General features: G+C 36.4%; 1 protein-coding gene across 1 annotated transcript; it reads right to left on the bottom strand.

The window, feature by feature from the left end:
- Positions 1-562: 562 nt before the first annotated feature.
- LOC106072074 (mucin-4-like) lies at positions 563-19080 on the bottom strand. The gene is made up of 5 exons (XM_056005099.1): positions 18872-19080; positions 17451-17684; positions 13948-14140; positions 11289-11450; positions 563-4927 (listed from the first exon to the last, which is right to left on the bottom strand). Exons 1-5 carry the CDS (start codon positions 18917-18919, stop codon positions 3909-3911), a joined length of 1656 nt encoding a protein of 551 aa, XP_055861074.1. The 5' UTR covers positions 18920-19080; the 3' UTR covers positions 563-3908.
- Positions 19081-21091: the final 2011 nt, after the last annotated feature.

Raw genomic sequence — 21091 nt, forward strand, 5'->3', positions numbered from 1 at the left:
CCTGTACTCTTAGTTGGATTGAAGGGAGGACATGCGGGGCTACCTCCCAGAGACCTCTACAAAAAGGAGACCCCCACAATAATGAAAATAAATCCACTATCGACGGGTCAGCAACTTTATGTATTTTATGTGAATTAATCTTCTCTTAGCATTTTTACAGATAAATTTAGAATCTTACAGTTGGCAACACAGTTGTGGTTTAGACTTTAGACGTGTCCGCGTGTAGCGTGCTCGTCATTTACTAAGCAGCTCTTAATTTATACGTTTTTTTTTAAAGACCAAAATAAGCATTGTAAATATTTTTTTTAAGACCAAAATAAGCATTGTAAATATTTTTAAAGACCAAAATAAGCATTGTAAATATTTTTAATAAAGACCAAAATAAGCATTGTAAATATTTTTTTTAAAGACCAAAGTAAGCATTGTAAATATTTTTTTAAAGACCAAAATAAGCATTGTAAATATTTTTTCTTTACAGAAGGAAAAAGAGATTCAATTCAGAAGTATTGTATTTCTTTCTTCTAAAATATAGCATGCTTTTAGATATAGGACTAACTATTAATATTGATAAGTGAATTTTTATTAAAGCTTTCGAATACTGTAGGAACCTGTACAAAATCCTGCCATCACTTACCTACATACGCCTTAAGTATACTTAGTGTTTTCTTTTTTATTTAAAAAGAACCAAAGTCATTAAATAATTTATAATCGTATTTCTTGTAATGTTTTTAAAATTAAAAAACAACATGCAATCACAACTGAAACTAAACAAAAAGTTCAACACATTTTAAGGCCTCTTTGTCTGGCTCAAACGTAAAGTGCAAGTAATTGGACTATTTTAAACGTACAGCTGGTTATCTCGACAAAAAAAAAAAAAAGAATTAAAAAAAATAGCGATCCACCATAGTCCTATAAGACCCATCAGCGAAATGGCATATAAAGTAAACACCTCCTCGTATTTTTTATCAGTTCTTATTTATTTCGAAAGTAACTGCAGAAATAATAAAATGGTATTACAAAGACTCCATTTTTCTACATTTCCCACATATTCACATTCGTTTTCCCTCATACAATAAAGCATAACTAGAGGTCGAAGTTGAAATGTATGGAAATTTCCATTGTCAAAACGTTTCCTGATAAGGCGATTTTAAAGCACCAACGGACATCGGCCGAGAAAAATTCCCATACTATGCTTCTAAATAGATGAGGAAATGGTAAGCTAGAATAGCCAAGGCTATTCATTCCGTTGAAAACAAAATTTCGCTCAAAATGACTTTTTAACTAAAAAACTTTTCTACGAACACTCCTATAATAAGCTAAAAAGCCATTAATGATAATTTAGTTTTGCCGTCCTCCTTTTTTTAATCTCTTGTTACTAATTAGTGATATTAATATGTACATAAATGTTTAAACGAAGTGCAGAATTCATTTTCATAAGTATGGTTATTTTTCTATTATTTTCTATTATTTTTAGCGGCCCCCGAAAGGGGAAAAGACGCTATAAGTTTTGTGCGAAATGTCTGTCCGTCTGTCCGTCCATCCCGTTTTGATCTCTTAAACTAGAAAAGATATTGAAAATCCGACATCACAATATTTTAGACCATTCAAAGTTCTGATGCAACGGCTACTTTTTTTTTCTAAAAGTGAAAATCTAATTTTTTAAATCAGTTATGCAAGCAGTTTTTTAAAGAGAAAAAGCTAATTAGTATGCATTATAAGTTAGACCTAATTTTAAACGAATAGTAATCTTGTAAACTTCATTTTCCTGAAATTTTTAATATGCTGCAGAAATATATTTTTTTTTTTTTAGGATTCGAATAAGAGATTATGCCTTTTCAAAACAATTAAATCAATTATAAGACATCAGTTAGGCCAGGGGAGGTACGGTGGCTGAGCGGTAAAGCGCTTGGCTTCCGAACCCAGGTCGCGGGCTCGAATCCTGGTGAAGACAGGGATTTTCAACTTTGGAATCTTTGGGCGCCTCTGAGTCCACTCAGCTCTAATGGATACCTGACATTAGTTGGGGAAAAGTAAAGGCGGTTGGTCGTTGTGTTGACTACATGACACCCTAGTTAACCGTAGGCCACGAAAAACAGATGAACTTTACATCATCTGCCCTATAGACCACAAGGTATGAAAGGGGAACTAGTTAGGCCAGGTTCACATCTAACTTTACTTCACTTTCCCCTATCCTTTGATCTGCTGTACCGTTGGGGCACTACAAAAGATCTGTTAACATTCTTTCTCCATTCTATCTCTCATTTGTCTTTGATATAATTTCATTTGGATGTTCTTTCTGAAAATATTGAAGCCTGCCTGGGTGGACCACTTCGGGGGCCGATTTTGAGTTTGTGTTTCCACACAAACTGTCTTTCGTAGCCTTTTTATACTATACCTATAAAAAAAAAAAAAAAAAAGCAACAAAAAACGTGCATTATCGAATATAGGTCATCTTCCGAAATTAATGCATTTTTTAAAATTAAGTTTTTGCAAGGCCTGGGTACATTTAAATAGGCCACTCATTTTTATTATAGTGGTTAACTGGTCATCATCGGGTTTAATGGCTGTCGTGATCTTGTTTTTAATCTCTTCGTTTGTGGTGCGGTCTTTGTATAGCATCTCAGTTCCATTACTATATACGAGTCTTCTCTCTAATTCTGCAGTTAGCTTCCAAGACTCGCAAGAATTATACAAATATGGGCATGACTATAAGGATTGCATCAGTCTGATTTAGTGAACAAATTTAGCCCTAGGCTTTTTTCTTTCAAGATTGTTTTGAGTGTTGCAAGTGCTGCTGTGGACTTCAATTCTGTCTATCTATCCTAGTAGCGCTCCAGCCCGTGCTCTGGCCTGCTTCAACACATCCCTACATTCAGATCTCTCCTGAGCCTTTCGTCTCCACGCCCGAAACCCAAGCTGTTGTAGATCTGCTTTCCATACATCATCAATCCATCGCATTTGGGATCTGCCTTTGGGTCAAACAGCGCGCGCGTGTCTGTGTGTGTGTGTGGGGGGGGGGACTGCATGTGAGATCGAGTTGATGGTGATTAAATGCACTGAACATGTGTTCTAAAATACCCGCAGTAACAAGAGTTTATGACATGGAGAGTAAAACGACGTGGACTAGCCTCCTATAGGGAGGAGGCGAGATAGAATTTTGTAGTTTCTTTCTTTCTTTAAAAGAAATATTTGATCACAAGTTTCGTAGCAGGCTATATATCGACATCAGTTCCAAGCAGAGAAAGGAGATGTGGATCATGGGAAGAGTGAAAACAAATTTAATGCAACAAGGAGGACAATAGTTATAATGCTTCATGAAAGAAATTACATGATAGAACTAATGGAAGCTTAATTTCCTCTATTTTAACATGCCTATAACAAGCTATTTCGCTATTTTTTTTACGCCTTTTGCTCATTATAACTTTCGCAAAAAATTACGTTCGCAGATTAGATCGGCCCCTACCACAAGTTGACTTGAATTATAAATTTAATATCTGATATGGAAAAAAGACTCAAATTTAGTTCTATCGCCCAATAGCTGAGGAGTCCGAAGATGTTTTCATTTTTTAAATAAGTTTAACCATTGCGGAGTTATAAATTCTAAACTAAAAACTGGCACAAAAGCGTTCGCCATTGGTCCTTTCCCCTAGATAGTAGACCTAGACTGGAACACGGAAACACAATCGTATCCAAGAATGATCTGATAACAGACCTATATAGATATAGGCCTATATAGATTGTTCTATGCGTACTAAAAATAGAGTCTCTTTCAGTAAAGTCGAATGAACAGTGTGGTTTAGAATCTTAGGAAAAGAGAATACGTACATAGTTATATTATAAACGTTTCAAAGAATTCGATATATAATAGAGCAGTTGAAGTCATATATGTACAAGTACTGGATATAACATTAGTTTGGTTCTACGTAGAAGTAGTCTTCACTTGTGGTTTCTATAACTTTAGTCTTGTCAGTTGAAGTCACTTTCGTAAGTGATGTGGTGGAAGGCGTTTCAAAAGATGTAGTGGTTTCATCTACTTTAACCTTTGTTACTATTATTGATGTATTTCTTTCATCTTCTGTCGTATTAGATGAAGTCACTTCAGTAAAGGCTGCTGTTGAAGGCGTTTCAAATGATGTAGTGGTTTCATCTACTTTAACCTTTGTTACTATTGCAAATGTATTTCTTTCATCTTCTGTCGTATTAGATGAAGTCACTTCAGTAAAGGCTGCTGTTGAAGGCGTTTCAAATGATGTAGTGGTTTCATCTACTTTAACCTTTGTTACTATTGCAAATGTATTTCTTTCATCTTCTGTCGTATTAGATGAAGTCACTTCAGTAAAGGCTGCTGTTGAAGGCGTTTCAAAAGATGTAGTGGTTTCATCTACTTTACTCATTGTTACTATTGCAAATGTATTTCTTTCATCTTCTGTCGTATTAGTTGAGGCCACTTCACTAAAGGCTGTTGTTGAAGGCGTTTCAAAAGATGTAGTGGTTTCATCTACTTTACTCTTTGTTACTATTGCTGATGTATTTCTTTCATCTTCTGTCGTATTAGTTGAGGTCACTTCAGTAAAGGCTGTTGTTGAAAGCAATTTATAAGACGTCGTACTTTCATCTACGTTATTTTTACTCTTCGTGATTTTCTCAAACGTCGACGCTCTTGAAGAGGTCCTAAAAGGAGTTATCGTTGTGTATTTTGGGTACACTCTGGTCAAACTTGTTGTATCGTTGACTCTCGGACCTTTTGAGGTCACTTTAGTAAGGGGTTTGGATGTAGATACTTCAAGAGGTATTTTAGTTGTCTTAAATACGTTGTTCTTGGTTAATTTCGAAAACGTGGAGGCACTTGTAGATGTCCTGAAAAGAATCACTCTTGTGTATTTTGGGTACACGTTGGTCAAACTCGTTGTTTCAATGCTTCTTATAACTGTTGAGAAAGTAAAAAGATGTTTATAACTACTGGAATGTATATTTTGACATTGAAATGTTAACTTTATATATAACTACTTGAATGTGTAGTTTGATATTGAAATGTTTACTTTATATATATAACTACTGGAATGTGTAGTTTGACAATGAAATGTTTACTTTATATATATAACTACTGGAATGTGTAGTTTGACATTGAAATGTTTACTTTATATATATAACTACTGGAATGTATATTTTGACATTGAAATGTTTACTTTATATATATAACTACTGGAATGTGTAGTTTGACATTGAAATGTTTACTTTATATATATAACTACTGGAATGTGTAGTTTGACATTGAAATGTTTACTTTATATATATAACTACTGGAATGTGTAGTTTGACATTGAAATGTTTACTTTATATATATAACTACTGGAATGTGTAGTTTGACATTGAAATGTTTACTTTATATATATAACTACTGGAATGTGTAGTTTGACATTGAAATGTTTACTTTATAGATATAGCTACTGGAATGTGTAGTTTGACATTGAAATGTTTACTTTATATATATAACTACTGGAATGTGTAGTTTGACATTGAAATGTTTACTTTATATATATAACTACTGGAATGTGTAGTTTGACATTGAAATGTTTACTTTATATATAACTACTGGAATGTGTAGTTTGACATTGAAATGTTTACTTTATATATATATATATAACTACTGGAATGTGTAGTTTGACATTGAAATGTTTACTTTATATATATAACTACTGGAATGTGTAGTTTGACATTGAAATTTTTACTTTATATATAACTACTGGAATGTGTAGTTTGACATTGAAATGTTTACTTTATATATAACTACTGGAATGTGTAGTTTGACATTGAAATGTTTACTTTATATATATATAACTACTGGAATGTGTAGTTTGACATTGAAATTTTTACTTTATATATAACTACTGGAATGTGTAGTTTGACATTGAAATTTTTACTTTATATATAACTACTGGAATGTGTAGTTTGACATTGAAATGTTTACTTTATATATAACTACTGGAATGTGAAGTTTGACATTGAAATGTTTACTTTATATATATAACTACTGGAACGATCAACGGTCTTTACGTCCCCCTCGTATGTCAGGCTCCCATGATTGTTGGGTAGACTCATAAATTAAAGTTCTCCTTTCAGACCTTGTGATCTATAGGGCAGATGATGTAAAGGCCATCAGTTTCTGTGGCCTACGGTTAACGAGGGTGTCATGTAGCCATCACAACGACCAACCGCCTTTGCTTTTCCCCAACTAATGTCAGGTGCTCAATAGAGCTGGGTGGACTCAGGGGAGCCCAAGGATCCCGAAATAAAAAATTCCAGTCTTATCCAACATTCAAGCCAGGGACCTCGGTTCAGAGAGCAAGCGCTTTGCCGCTCAGCCACCGCGCCTTCACGGCTAGACTCATAGGGGTCCTAAAAATCCTTAAGCTTAAAATCCTGATTGTCACCGAGATACAAGCTCAAAACTTACCACTTGGCTCTCACCCCTTCCCAATTTTTGCTTAATTTCATTTTATGTGGTGGTGATATTAGAATGTTGTAAATGTAACTCACACTCAGGCCTTGCGGTTCGCTAACACTCACCACAAATATACATTTAGAAAATGTATCAACTAGCTTTGTGGCATAAATCGCTAGGCTACTCTTACAAACTGTGTTATTGTAATGGTAGGCCTAAATTTACAGTTTCACTCTACCATTGCCTGCACGTGATGGTGAGATTGTGGTCAAGGGGTCCACGTGAATGCGTGTAAGGGTTGTTGGGATGTTTGGATTTTTAGTTAGTAGAGTACTAGTCTCAGAGAGAGAAGCTGTGTACTGGACTCTCTCTGTTTTGTTAACTACTTGCTCTCTCAGAGTTGGTAACTAGTGTCTATAGTTTGAGTTAGTCGAGAGTTATTTAGTTATTGTATATATTGGATAGTACGTGTTGGACGTGAGTTTATTTGATGATCTAGATGTGTAACTAAGTTATAGTTTAATCAAGTTATTTATTCCTATACATATGTGTCGAGTCTCTTTGGAGAGGATGTTAGAGCTCCATTGGTAAGGTTAAGATGTCCTGTCGTCTAAAGATGGAACTTGGGCTTGCAATCCCTTCCCAGTGATCCAACGCCCTAAACAACTGTGACGAACCGTTTTAGCTCACTCAAGATATCACTCAGGTCTAAGCATTTAATTAATTTATTTACTCGCTATTAATCATCAATTTTATTAATTTAGCCAATCAAGCGCTAAAAACACAGCTACCACCCCTCCAATCCAACCCCACCCCTTTGGCATCGATGTCACATTTTACTATCCCCACTTTGACACGTGTCACACTAGACTCTTGACAAGAGTACGCTCCCTCCATCTATCGAGGCAAACATCCGTTGACCCTCCCCCCCCTTTCGGGAGCGGCTGGTCACTTCAAAGTGCCCATTCAACTCAACGCCTCGGGCAACGCTGTTCGTCTAGCACTAGCCATTATCATAATATAATCTCCCTTGATGTGCCGGGCTCTGATAATCTCCCCTTCATAATCCACCTGACCACCTGGGATGATTTCCTGGACTTTCAACTCGCGCCTTCGCGCAATGTCTATCTCCCGGAAACTCTCGTCACGGTCAAGCGTGGACCCCCTTTGTCAAAGACGTCAAATAGTCTAGACCACCTTTGCACCTATCTCCCGCCACTCACCCCCCCCCCCCCCCTTGGCTATCCACGTGTTTTTGGACAAACTTCATCGTCCGATCTCATTCACGCTGGAGAGCCCACAGGGAGCACATCTATCTCTTGCTTGAGCTCTAGACTATTTTCATTCCCTTATTTCACTTTGGATTGGTGGTATGTAACTTTGTAAAGTGCCTGAGAACCATTTTACTTAGTAATGTATATATATATATATTTGTGCATTTATTACTACATTATTTGTGTATATATTTGTGCATTCTTATCATGGATAATGTAAGTAGATTACTGTATACTTATATTTTATATCATGACTTTTGTGGCTAAATGTTCAAACCATCTGGACTAGAATTTATCAACAATTCTTACCAGATGTATTTAGCTCTTTAACTATTATTAATTTAACTCTGATATATTAGCGCTCAGCACGAGCCTTTATTATATTATCATTGATTAGTTCCTTGGCAGGGAGTTATCAAAGCATTTCTGTAAACATGTCTTATTACTGAGTATGTATTTACTTATGCTCTATGTTTACTTATGTGAGAGCACGGGCGAGTATCACACGTTGATCTCCCCTTCTCCTTTCATCTCATTTATCTTAGTGATGTATGTACTTGCTATTCACCGTGATTGGTTAGCGTCACTTATATTACTAATCACATATCACTTATTACTGTTTGTTATTTCCCTTTATGGGAGTCCCCATTATTATTGTTATCTCCCTTGATGGGACACTATATTCATTTGTTAGGTCCCTTTGATAATTATGAAACTAGCTTATAGTTTCTATACATCAGTCTGAAGATGTCCTTCACGGAAAGGCATCTACCTCCCAGTGTTATCATTATGGCTAAACCGACGCACACATCATATCATTGCAGCTTTTATCTATAGACTACACCCGCCTGAAATCTTAGCAACCTAAAGCTGATAGCAGATTTGCTGGCACCAGATCTGTAGACATCAGACCTACTCATCCTTCAAGAGTCCAAGTAACAACGCTAGCCACAGACTCGTCACTGGCTTAACTGATTGGTAGACGCAGCTTAGCTCTGCAACCATACAAGTTGGACTGCACACGGAGCCTGGATCCACTACGCCAGCCCACCAGCAGACAGCATCAATATCAGCCACACCAGTCTCACCAGTGCAGCACCGGACCAAAAGCTAAGCAACCAGCCTAATGACACTCAGACCACTTGGTTCTAATATCTGATGATGATAGTCCTACATATGTAAATAAGCTAGATCCCATACTAGCAACTGTACAGCATTTCACCTTTCATTATCTTATTTTGTATAATAAACTGTACATAATTTTACATCTAAACATAGCATTTGTTGCCTGCATTATAACGCTGTGCTTGTAGTTTATATGTGCAAGTAAGGATTCTCAAACCATAAAAATCCCCTAGACACCCAAAACGGCCAATATCTTAATCCGACTTGTCACAACAACGACCACCTCAATCAGCCTGGGTAAACCCCGTATATAGGCTTTTTGTGACAGCAAATAATGGAGTCTTGAGACTTTTTAAAGATTTTTGCTGAGTTCCTAAAATATACATCTGTTGAGGTTTCTTGAGAGGCGTCTGCGCCACTATCGATACAAAAAAATTTTAAGTAGATTTTAAAAACCTCTCCGCTAACGCGATTCTACTATTTTTTTTATGACAGAATTGTCAAATTTCAACTGAATGTTTAATATACACATTGTTAAATTTACGACTATTGTGTGACAAAAAAAAAGAAGATTCGTGACAAGATGTCTTACGTTACACGAAGATGATCCTAAGATGACCACGTCCATTACAGGCCAGTCCAAGGTCTTTTTTTATTAGACGTTTTCTTAATTCATGGTGGCTTTGTTTGTCGCCTTTTACTAAAACTTTTTTTGACATGCACTCTTCTTATTATTCAATGTTGACGCCAGGAAAATGAATTTCTGAAGCTAAAAACTCTGGAACGTTTGATGCTGGTTCTGGAGCTTACAGCACTCCCCCCAGGCCCCCATGCTGGCTTAAAGGTAGTGATGGGCAAAAGTTAACTAAAAAGTTTCTAACTTTTAGTTTAACTAAAAAAAAAATAGTTAAGGCCAAAGTTTAATTTTTTAAAAAAAGTTTAGTTAAAATCCTAGTTTAATTAATTTTTTTTAGTTACAAACTAAAAAGTTTAATTACAAATTTTACAAACTTTTTTAACATACATACCAATAAATATTTAGATCTATGTAATTTGGAGAATATATCTAATGAATAATAGAGAGGAGAATAAACTAGAGGGTGCACAGGCCACTAGAAAGCCTTTTGACCTTTATCCTATTATGGCCGCTATTCCCGCCAATTCAAGGTATTTGCTATAGAATCACTAGAATGATACTATTATAGAAAGAAATTAGAAGTAATTGTCCAAGTTCTAATATAAATAAGTTACCTTTAGAAGTAATGATAAAACTGCATGTTGACTCTCTAACTAACTTTAGATTCTAGAATATTCTGGATCTAATATCTTCTACAAACGAAATGATCAGAAATATAATCTGGATCTAGAATTAGATCTAGCTACTAGACCTAGATCAAATAATTAATATTTTAATCTAAAAATAATTTAAGAAATAGGGCCTACTAGTTACTACTACTACTACTACTACTAGATAACTAGATCTAAAATCTAGATAGAGTCTAGTAGGTATCTTAGAACTTTAGATCTATCTAGAGATTTTAGATTATTTTAATTATGATTATAACTAGATATGGGAATTAAGATACATATTTTATACTATAGAAGATAATACTAGATCTAGATCTAATAGATCTAGATAGTAGATATAAGTATAATTATAATAGAAGTAGATGTAGATCTAGAATAGATTTAGTTAATTTAGTATTAGATCTAGTATAGTGACGACTATTATTAGTAGGCCTATTATAGTCATTAATATTATAGATCTATCATCTATGCATATTAGGTCTAAGTATAGCCTAGGCCTAATAAGTAATCTAGATATATCTAGATCTAATCTAGACTCTCTCTAATTCTAGAATAGTAGAAAACTAATAGATCTACTTTAAAAAAGGGTCAAAATAGTTAGTAAAAGTTTAACTAAGGTTTCTTAGTTTAGTTTAACTAATTTTTTCAATTTGTGATTAACTAAAAGTTTAATTACTTTTTTTTAGTTCAAACTTAGTTTTAGTTTAACTAAAAAAATTTAGTTTAGTTCCCATCACTACTTAAAGGGAACCTGCTGACTCTCCAATAATATCTTCAGAAGGATTTTGTGATCTGGTATTATAAAACACTGAACATTATCTTTAACTATACTATGTCCAAAAAAAATTAAAATAAATGGATTAGCTCTAATGAGCAGTCATAACGAAAAATAAAGTCTTTTTAAATTTATTTTTCAAATGCCCACAGTGGGAGCTTACAGGGCTCACCCACACTTCCAGCTGGAGGGGAGGCCCCACTGGCAATTTTTTGAGAACCACTGGTCGGTAATGAAGGGAATTCAAATTTATATAATTTAAAACAAAGGATAAAATTCGCTTCCTAAATACTGTCTACATATAGATATGAAATCAAACGAATAAATCTGCCAATTATTTCTCAAAAGCTTATCGAAGATTTACCTTTGCATGTTGGTCTAGTCCAAGCTAATATTATCTTGACGCATCTTGGCGAATCGAAGTTTCTGGATATAAAGGCAAATTGATAGCTTGGTGAAGAAGCCACGCTTTCAAGTACGCTTCTCTTAGTGTTAGAACCAACTCCAATAGCGAATACCTTCAGACCTTTAATACAAAATATGTCATTAACACTACTACTGATTTGTAATTGTTGTACGTACATTTTGAAGTATATCTATATTATAAAGTAGAATGTGAGGTGTATGTATGTATGTATGTATGTTACTTATAGACATCAAAACCGCTTGACCAATCTTGATAAAACTAGGCAGGAATGTTCCTTGGGTACTAACTTAGACCGTAGTGTATGTATTGTAGCCCTAAAACAAACTTAAGACCCTCAAAAAAAATAAAGTTGTCCGACTCTATTACAGCTATAGTATTTTATGGATCTAGGCCATGTCTACAATGTTGACATGAGAAAAGATCGAAAGGATTTAGACCTAGATCTAATTTTAAGAAATACACTTTGCGCACATAGTTTGACACATGAAAATACAAAAGAAGATTCATTGATTTCATTATATAATAAAATTAACCTTCAATTTTGTGTGTTCAAAAGCATTTTTTACATAAATTCGTTCCTGATATCTGTGACTACAGATTTCCTGGCGAACATTCTTTCATTAGACAATACCGTAATGAATCGCGTACTCAAAATTAATTCGTTTAATTGTTTACTTTATAATCCCATCCCTAGATCTAAAACTCTAATTCAACTCTAAGATGATAAAACTTCTCTTCGCACAGATAGTTTTATACTTTAACAATTGAACATACTAATTATAGTCCATTCATTTCATATTTTGATCAAATAAACATTCAAATTTGGTTTTCTAAAGCATTTTTAAGAGACTACATTCGTTTACGAAAGCTGCGAAGCCGAGTTGAGATAGGCCTAGATCTATATTCATTCATGAATCGCGTACTAAAAATTATTTCGTTTAATTGTTCACTTTATAATCCCATTCATTTAACAAAGCTATCGCTCTTTTCGTTTTTAATGGATATGAATGTATCGGCTTCGGATAAACTCATTTTTACAAACCTAATTTTATTTTCGTAGCAAAGAGAAAAAACTTGAAAGGATCATTAGCTAAGTTTAACATACATCTAAATCCAATCCACTAGATTAGTAAACACCCGCAGGCCGCGGGTAATGTCAGGCTAGTAGTTAAATAAAATCAAAACTTTATTACGTCGAAACTTGATCGTTAGTTCTAGGGGTAATTTCTTTGCAATAATGGTAAACACTGTAACACTGTATACTACAAAGAATTCTAAGGATGGGGAATTATACATCATAACACACATTTTTTTATGTTATGGTATATGTATATATTTATGTATATATATATATATGAGCTTTTTTATAAATAACCTCAATACATGACGAAGTCAACAGCTCAACCAGATGGGAGAAACTAAGACATTTTATAGTTCAGCACTGCCTAGAGAGAATGATATCTGCACACCTCTTGCCTAGAGAGAATGATATCTGCACACCTCTTGCCTAGAGAGAATGATATCTGCACACCTCTTGCCTAGAGAGAATGATATCTGCACACCTCTTGCCTAGAGAGAATGATATCTGCACACCTCTTGCCTAGAGAGAATGATATCTGCACACCTCTTGCCTAGAGAGAATGATATCTGCACACCTCTTGCCTAGAGAGAATGATATCTGCACACCTCTTGCCTAGAGAGAATGATATCTGCACACCTCTCTCAACAGGCAAACTCTAGTCCAAAATCTCTACACAGTCTTTCAAAATTGCTAATAAAGAGCGAAAAAATGGTATACAGTGTTCTAATAGCTTCTGGGGGGATATCAGCAACAAAATTCAAGAAAGTCTGTCTTTAAGAAATAGTAAAGCTCTGTTTGAGATCATAAAGGTTTTCCGGATTCCTACGTAGTCTTAACCATTACCCCTTCTATCCAAATGTGGGGAAATTTGACTGATCAAACCAAGCAGCTAGAACGATGGACAGAACACCACTACGATATCTAGTTCACACAGAAGACAGAATAACTGAGTGGATGATGCTGCCTTGGCCTCATTAGCACAGCTTCCAATGTTGGAAAGCTTGGATGAACGGTCCTGGAATGCTAATGGTGTACTCGCCAGAAGTAGAAAGAAGGGAAAGATCGTCACTAGAGACATAAAATGCCTCATATCTATCTATCTATCTATCTATCTATCTATCTATCTATCTATCTATCTATCTATCTATCTATCTATCTATCTATCTATCTATCTATCTATCTATCTATCTCTCTCTATCTATCTATCTATCTATCTATTTATCTCATTCTATCTCTCTCTTTCTTTCTTTCTCTTTCTGTTTCTCTCACTCTTTATATATATATATATATATATATATATATATATATATATATATATATTAGAGAGAGAGAGAGAGAGAGAGATTGATTTATATAGATATAGATTGATAGATAGATAGATAGATAGATAGATAGATTGTATTATTTAAAATAAAATAATATAGTTTTGCATCATATTATTATTATTTACCTTTGAAGGCACAAAAGATACATATGTAGGCTACATCAATAGTGTCACATATAGTTTGCACTAACCTTGCCTTTTAACTACTCTGATGGCTTCTGAGGTTCTCGGGCAATATCTCGACTCTCCATCCGTCACAACGACGACTGTTTTGGTCGATTCTTCTCTCAATCCATAGGTAGATAAAGTTTTGTATGGATCTGCCACTCTGCCCCATCTATTGAATCTGATCAAATCTACTGCTCTCATTGCCTTGTACACAGACTGGTGAATACAGTAGATGGATTGGAACAAACGCCAACAAGTGGACAGAAGTTTCAAGACAAATGAACGTTGATTTTACAATTCCAACTATCAACATTAGTCCAACAATAACGTGCACAACTGGAATCAGTGGCGGTCAGTGCGCGGGACCCTGGCGAGTGTCAGGCCACGAATATTTGTACAAAGGGGCGGCGGCGACAAATGATTTTTTTTTCTTCGCGGGGCCTGGGACGTTTGCCTCACTCGCCATCCTTTAAGGTCGCCTCTGAATACAAAATATATTTTGAAACGTTTTCACTAGCACATGGAGTTAAAAATTTCGCACAAAAATTCGTGATGCTTGATAACACATTTCATAAAATTTTTCAGAAAATCACTTTATCATTTTTTTTTTTATTAATTAATAATTTTTTTTTTACATTATTTGGGTAGGAGTAAAAATAAAAATGGTAGCCATTTTATTTAAATCTATTTAGTAATGTTTTACCTTTTTGTAGTTGTTATAACTGGGAGCTAATAGAATAAAAGGGCCGATCATCATTGCGGTCTTTGATTTGTTTTTCTTTATTTTTCGATGACAAATAATTTTACAAATGTTTGCTTTATTATCGATAGAGAGTGTGAGAGTTGAATCTTTTTTTTTATTTTTTTTCTACTCATACTCTTGTTAACTGATTAATGGTCCACATGCTGTAGAAAATAATTGTCCATGCTTTTGAATACTGAAAACTTTGATTCTCTGTAGAGACAATGACAAAGTATTCAGTAAACTCCTTTCATGTGTTCTTCTTCTCTGCCTGTGGTCTGTCCACTGGCGGATCCAGGGGGGGGGGGCGGTAGGGGCGATCGGGTAAGAAATCACAATATTTGTATACGAATTTATTAGTTATGTCAATAATATATTCTAATTATTTATATTTTAACCTATTTTTAGATTATTTCGCCCCCCCCTCTTCTTGTATGTTGGCCAATTTGGTGGGATGGGGGGGGGGGGTCGCTACAATTCTGATATCTTAGCCCATTCGGTGAGCTGGGTGGAGGCGGCGTTTGCTTCTACTGCCCTACCCACTCTAGCCCTCTGAGTAAGGGGGGGCGGTCCTATTATTATGGAGAAATCATAGTTTGTGAACAACATTAGTTGAATATCTATATAATATAAGCTACATATTGATGTTTTAACACATTTGTATATTATGTCGCACAGAGACTCTGGTCTCAAATTTTATCATTAGTAAATATGAAATGAAAAAGAGTTTTATCAGGTGGCAGGGGCGATACATGCAATCGCCTTCCGCACATCGGACAAACTCATAAAACGCTTTTGGCGTCGAGGCGTGGACCCCACTGTGGGAGCTTACAGCGCTCCCCCAGACCTCTTAGCTGTCAAGAGAAAAACCTCAACTTGTTTGTTTTTTTCTTCGCCAAATAACGAGAAACACTGCTTTTAAAAAAAAATCTAATATAAATGTATTTATATATATATATACGCTCGTTTATGCTTAGGGTTAGGGTTTACTGGGCGTTAGGGTTAAGGTTTGGAAAAAAATCGCCCCCCCCCTTCCCACTCCAAAGTTTTGGATCCACTAGTGGGTCTGTCTGGGGCGTAGTGTAACAACCGTTTTCTTCCCCCATCTAGTTCGTCCCTTCTTTTTCTTTTCCTGGAGGTTCCGGGAGAGGGCTTGTCTTGTGATGTTCTGGGTGAGGGTTTGTCTTGTGATGTTCTGGGTGAGGGCTTGTCTTGTGATGCTCTGGGTGAGGGCTTGTCTTGTGATGTTCCGGGAGAGGGCTTGTGTGATGTTCTGGGTGAGGGCTTGTCTTGTGATGTTCCGGGTGAGGGCTTGTCTTGTGATGTTCCGGGAGAGGGCTTGTGTGATGTTCTGGGTGAGGGCTTGTCTTGTGATGTTCTGGGTGAGGGCTTGTCTTGTGATGTTCTGGGTGAGGGCTTGTCTTGTGATGTTTCGGGTGAGGGCTTGTCTTGTGATGTTCCGGGAGAGGGCTTGTGTGATGTTCTTGGTAGGGCTTGTCTTGTGATGTTCTGGGAGAGGGCTTGTGTGATGTTCTTGGTAGGGCTTGTCTTGTGATGTTCCGGGAGAGGGCTTGTGTGATGTTCTTGGTAGGGCTTGTCTTGTGATGTTCTGGGAGAGGGCTTGTGTGAAGTTCCTGGCAGGGCTTGTCTTGTGATGTTCTGGGAGAGGGCTTGTGTGATGTTCCTGGTATGGCTTGTCCTGTGATGTTGGATGCAGGTTTGTGAAGAACCTGGCGTCTCTCAAGGATCTATTCTTTATGTTTATTTAGGCGGGAAAATATTACTCCCAATGCTCTACAATTATCTGAATTATTAAAGTTCACAAGACTTTCACTGTAATTAGATATTTTAATTGTTGACGTAATTTAATTTTCTGTTCAAGCATTTCTAGGATGGTTTCCTGGTCGGTTGGTATGCACTGTAGTCTCGATGTACCCGGATTTGAACCATGCCAGCGCCATCGTAAGCAGGTCTAAGCAAGGATGAAATAATCACCAACAATGAAGGAACATCTAAAACATATCCACAATCTCTCCTTTCTCTACTTCTTTCTTTTTTAGCGGCCCTCGAAAGTAGAAAAGAGGCTAAATGAATATATGGAGATGCTGTGGCTGAGGGGTAAAGCACTTGGAGCCGAAAGTTTCGTGTTCGAATCCTGGTGAAGATTTTAGGTGGACCACTTCGGGGGCCGATTTTGAGTTTGTGTTTCCACACAAACTATCATTGTAACCTTGTTAAATTTGTATTCTGTTTTTCTTGACATTATCTTCTATCTTATATTTCGCTTTCTCTTCTTTAATTATTCTTTTGTTTTTTAATTGCTTAAATGACGCCAACCAAATCTTAAAAATTAAATATAATCTAAAAACAGATGACTGTGTTAAAATAAGAATAATTATTATAGCTTTTATCTAGCGCTACTTTCAAGTTTATAGCATGCTCAGAGCGCCATGGTCCAATCTCATTTGTGCACCAATTGGGGGGGGGGGGGGTATCTGCTGCCTTTAGGCGCTCAGTAAACACAACTCTGCTCGAGTCGGGTGTCGAAAGTCTAGCCCCCTTCATAGGTAGTCCAGCTAAATTTATCTTGAACTTAGGCTCTCGACGACCCTGCCCATCGTACACATGCCCACGTACCCTAAACGTACATATTTACTGACACAAACAATCGACTATAGCCAATAAGATAATACACAATATCATTAAAATGAGAATGTCATCAATTGTTTACCAAAGTGATGAGGAGAAATGTTTTCCAATTGAACAAATACAATAAACAATTACCGTGTAACTACGCAGTTTGAACTCCGTGTATAAACTCTCCCTAGTTACGATGATCACAACTCGGGTGTCCAGTGGTACTGGGCTACTGTGATGGGTAACGATGACCTGTTTCAGAAAACTTTTGATGTACCTGTAAGAGTTAGACTGTCCAGTGGTGGTCGTCGTATCAACCAGAAATAAAAAATCTATCGGGTCACAGATCACAGTGGACAGAACTGGGTATCCCATACCTTCCTGTTCATTGGTTGAAGCATTAAAAATATGTGTTAATTTATGAACTTTATTCTACCATTCACATGTACAAAATAAATCGATGATTTCCAAAACTTTTCACCCTTCTGGAGTCATATCAATATGTGACATTCGTAGCATCAATGCCAAAATGTAGGAGAGCCTGAACAGTGTCATCGGCAGTTTCATTGGGTATTGTTGGCAGAAGCCTATAGAGGCTGTATACCACCATCCCATTGTGGGTATTGTTGGCAGAAGCCTATAGAGGCTGTATACCACCATCCCATTGTGGGTATTGTTGGCAGAAGCCTATAGAGGCTGTATACCACCATCCCATTGTGGGTATTGTTGGCAGAAGCCTATAGAGGCTGTATACCACCATCCCATTGTGGGTATTGTTGGCAGAAGCCTATAGAGGCTGTATACCACCATCCCATTGTGGGTATTGTTGGCAGAAGCCTATAGAGGCTGTATACCACCATCCCATTGTGGGTATTGTTGGCAGAAGCCTATAGAGGCTGTATACCACCATCCCATTGTGGATATTGTTGGCAGAAGCCAATAGAGGCTGTATACCACCATCCCATTGTGGATATTGTTGGCAGAAGCCTATAGAGGCTGTATACCACCATCCCATTGTGGATATTGTCCTCCGGCGTAGTTTTGGGCAATACTGATAGAGATAGTTCAAAAGGGCATTATAACTGGATTGGAGAAGAATAACTCTAGATTCAAACCTATTTTGCCTTGCGGCTGTTCCCAAACATCGCGAGTCAACCTTGAAAGACAAAAATTAGGAGCCAGTAATGCTTAGTCGACTTGCAGCTAATAACCCCGAGTCGTCGACTACATCTAATATTTAGATTTTCATCCCATTTCTATGACAAGACCATAGTCGTTCTTCATAAAGGGGGTCATAGATATGCAAATGAATTGGTGGAGATATAGATGTCATTATTTTTTATTTGATTTTTTTTGGGGTCATTTCTTAGTAATTTTATAAAATGTATTTAATAGTAATGTCGAGTGTTACAACTGTGTACTAAAACTACGTAGATTTACTCATAAAATGATATGAATACATGTATCTTATTTAATCAGTTATCTACAATATATTACTATGACAAAATTGTATTGCTAATGTGTCGAATAGTTTTATTGACGATGTAGTAAATATTTCATTCTATTACCTTTGCAAAAAGAAAGAAGAAACTGAAGCAAGAAATTAGCAATCTCATCTTCTGAATTCTGTCGAATTTTTTTTAAAATTCTGTTTCTTTGACTCTGTCGGTCGCCTTTTTCTAGGCTGTATGAACTGGTCTAATCACCAAAGCTGAAGTGAAACGGATCTCGTTAAATACTGCCGCCCTAAAAGCAAGGACGCCATGACCCAGTTATCTCAACGGATTTGATAATAAGTTTGTATTCTTAATAAAGAACGTTATAGAAGAACAAGAAAACAATACGTGAAATATATCACACACCCATTGAGTCTATTTGGCATACACAGAAATAGTTAGTTTGCACTACTGTCCAATAGATAGATAAATAGTTGGGGGTACGTAGACACAGTGCTAAATCGCTTGTCTTCCGAACCGAGGGGTCTCGAGTCGAATCCGGTGAGGACTGGCATTTTAAATTTCAGGCTTTTTTAGGGCGCCTTTGAGTCCACTCAACTCTATGGGTACTTGGTTGGGGAAAGTAAAGGCGGCTGGCTGGACCTTTTTTTTTTAAATCGCTTTTATTAACTCATTATACATCTTACATCTTTCTTGTATGTCTAGATGTTTGCCATCATGTCCACTTCTACTTTGCAAGCGTCATCAAAGTTTTGCATACAAGCTCATTTTCGACGACAACTTACGTATCAAATTTAAAAGAACAGATAATTTAGTCCTAATTAATATTTTTTTTAATAGAATATATAGAATTACATAATTAGCCAAGTTGAGATAAGTCTTATGTAGACATTTAGGCGATTAGAATTATGGTGTGTTAGTATAATATCAAAAATATGTCAGAGAGTGTCTGGTAATTTGTGTGTCTTTGTAATGGTTTTGGTAATTAACATTGTCCTATTTACCACTTTTACATATCATTTTATCTGCTATATCATTATTAATAAATAAAGATACAAAACACACGCTATACTACACTAGAGCAGGGGTGGTCAACCTTTTTTTGTATCGAGGGCCGCATACAAAAAAAATGGTAGGCCTAATGGTGGGCCGCATATTATTACAGCTTAAAAAATACGCTAGCTAATTGTGTATATTGTCTTTTAATTCATATTTATACTGTATTATACATTTACCTTTCACTTTGTCATACTCCCAATTGAGGAATTACAACAAGAGTTAACAATTTCTGAAATCAATTTTACGATTTAAAAATAAGCAAAAATTGCTATTGTCTTTTTACATCTGAACATTTACAGTTGTACTTAATGTGAAGTATTTAACTGTTCACGCTCGTGCGTAATGTTCCGGAACTTACTAGTTGTTATCCTTGTGACTGCTGTCAAATTACAATCAGTCACAATCGACATGTGATTACACTTGTTTAGTTTCCACACACACTTCCACACACACAAATGTTTCTTCACAAATGTATGTTAACCCACAAAAATGTGAAAGTTCAGCAGCACATTTTTTTTAAAGTGTGGAAATACAGCTTTTGGCATCCATTAAGTTCCAGCGAAATAACTGACTGGAACTTCTCTTTCATGCTATAACGTGCATGGAGTTAAGTCCTCTGGAGCTGAATCAGCTTCTGCGCTAAATGGTGAGCTGTTGGTATTGAAAACTAGTTCTTTATGTTTTAAAATTTGCTTTTATAAATTCCATAACTAAGGAGTCTTGTGAGTGTAACTGGCAACACTATTGCAGACTCCTTGCCCCACCACGGAGGGCAAATTCCACCCACTGAACAGGTTGTAAGCTTTCATCATGCTCTGGCTAAAAAAAACAGAAATGGAAAAGTGGTTTGAGTGCTGGGACAAGTCCCAAAAAGCCCGTGGAGTCTGGGAGCGCATGAAGCGCCCTGACCTCACTTCCCCGTGTTGGAGGCTGTCCAGGCCTGGGCAAGCTATTATAGCACAGTGCAGGACAGGCCATTGTCCTGTTGGCTCATATTTCTCGCGGCTATGGCCAAATTTCGATTCACGGTTCCCCAGCTGCGGGGAAGATGAGGAAATGAGGAGACCAGAATGAATATTAGAACCTAGTTTCCTTTGAGACCAGAATGAACGGTAGAACCTAGTTTAATTTGAGACCAGAATGAACATTAGAACCTAGTTTCCTTTGAGACCAGAATGAACATTAGAACCTAGTTTCCTTTGAGACCAGAAAGAATATTAGAACCTAGTTTCGTTTGAGACCAGAATGAACAGTAGAACCTAGTTTTGTTTG

Source organism: Biomphalaria glabrata, chromosome 1 (genome assembly GCF_947242115.1).
Source record: "Biomphalaria glabrata chromosome 1, xgBioGlab47.1, whole genome shotgun sequence".
Lineage (NCBI taxonomy): Eukaryota > Metazoa > Mollusca > Gastropoda > Planorbidae > Biomphalaria > Biomphalaria glabrata.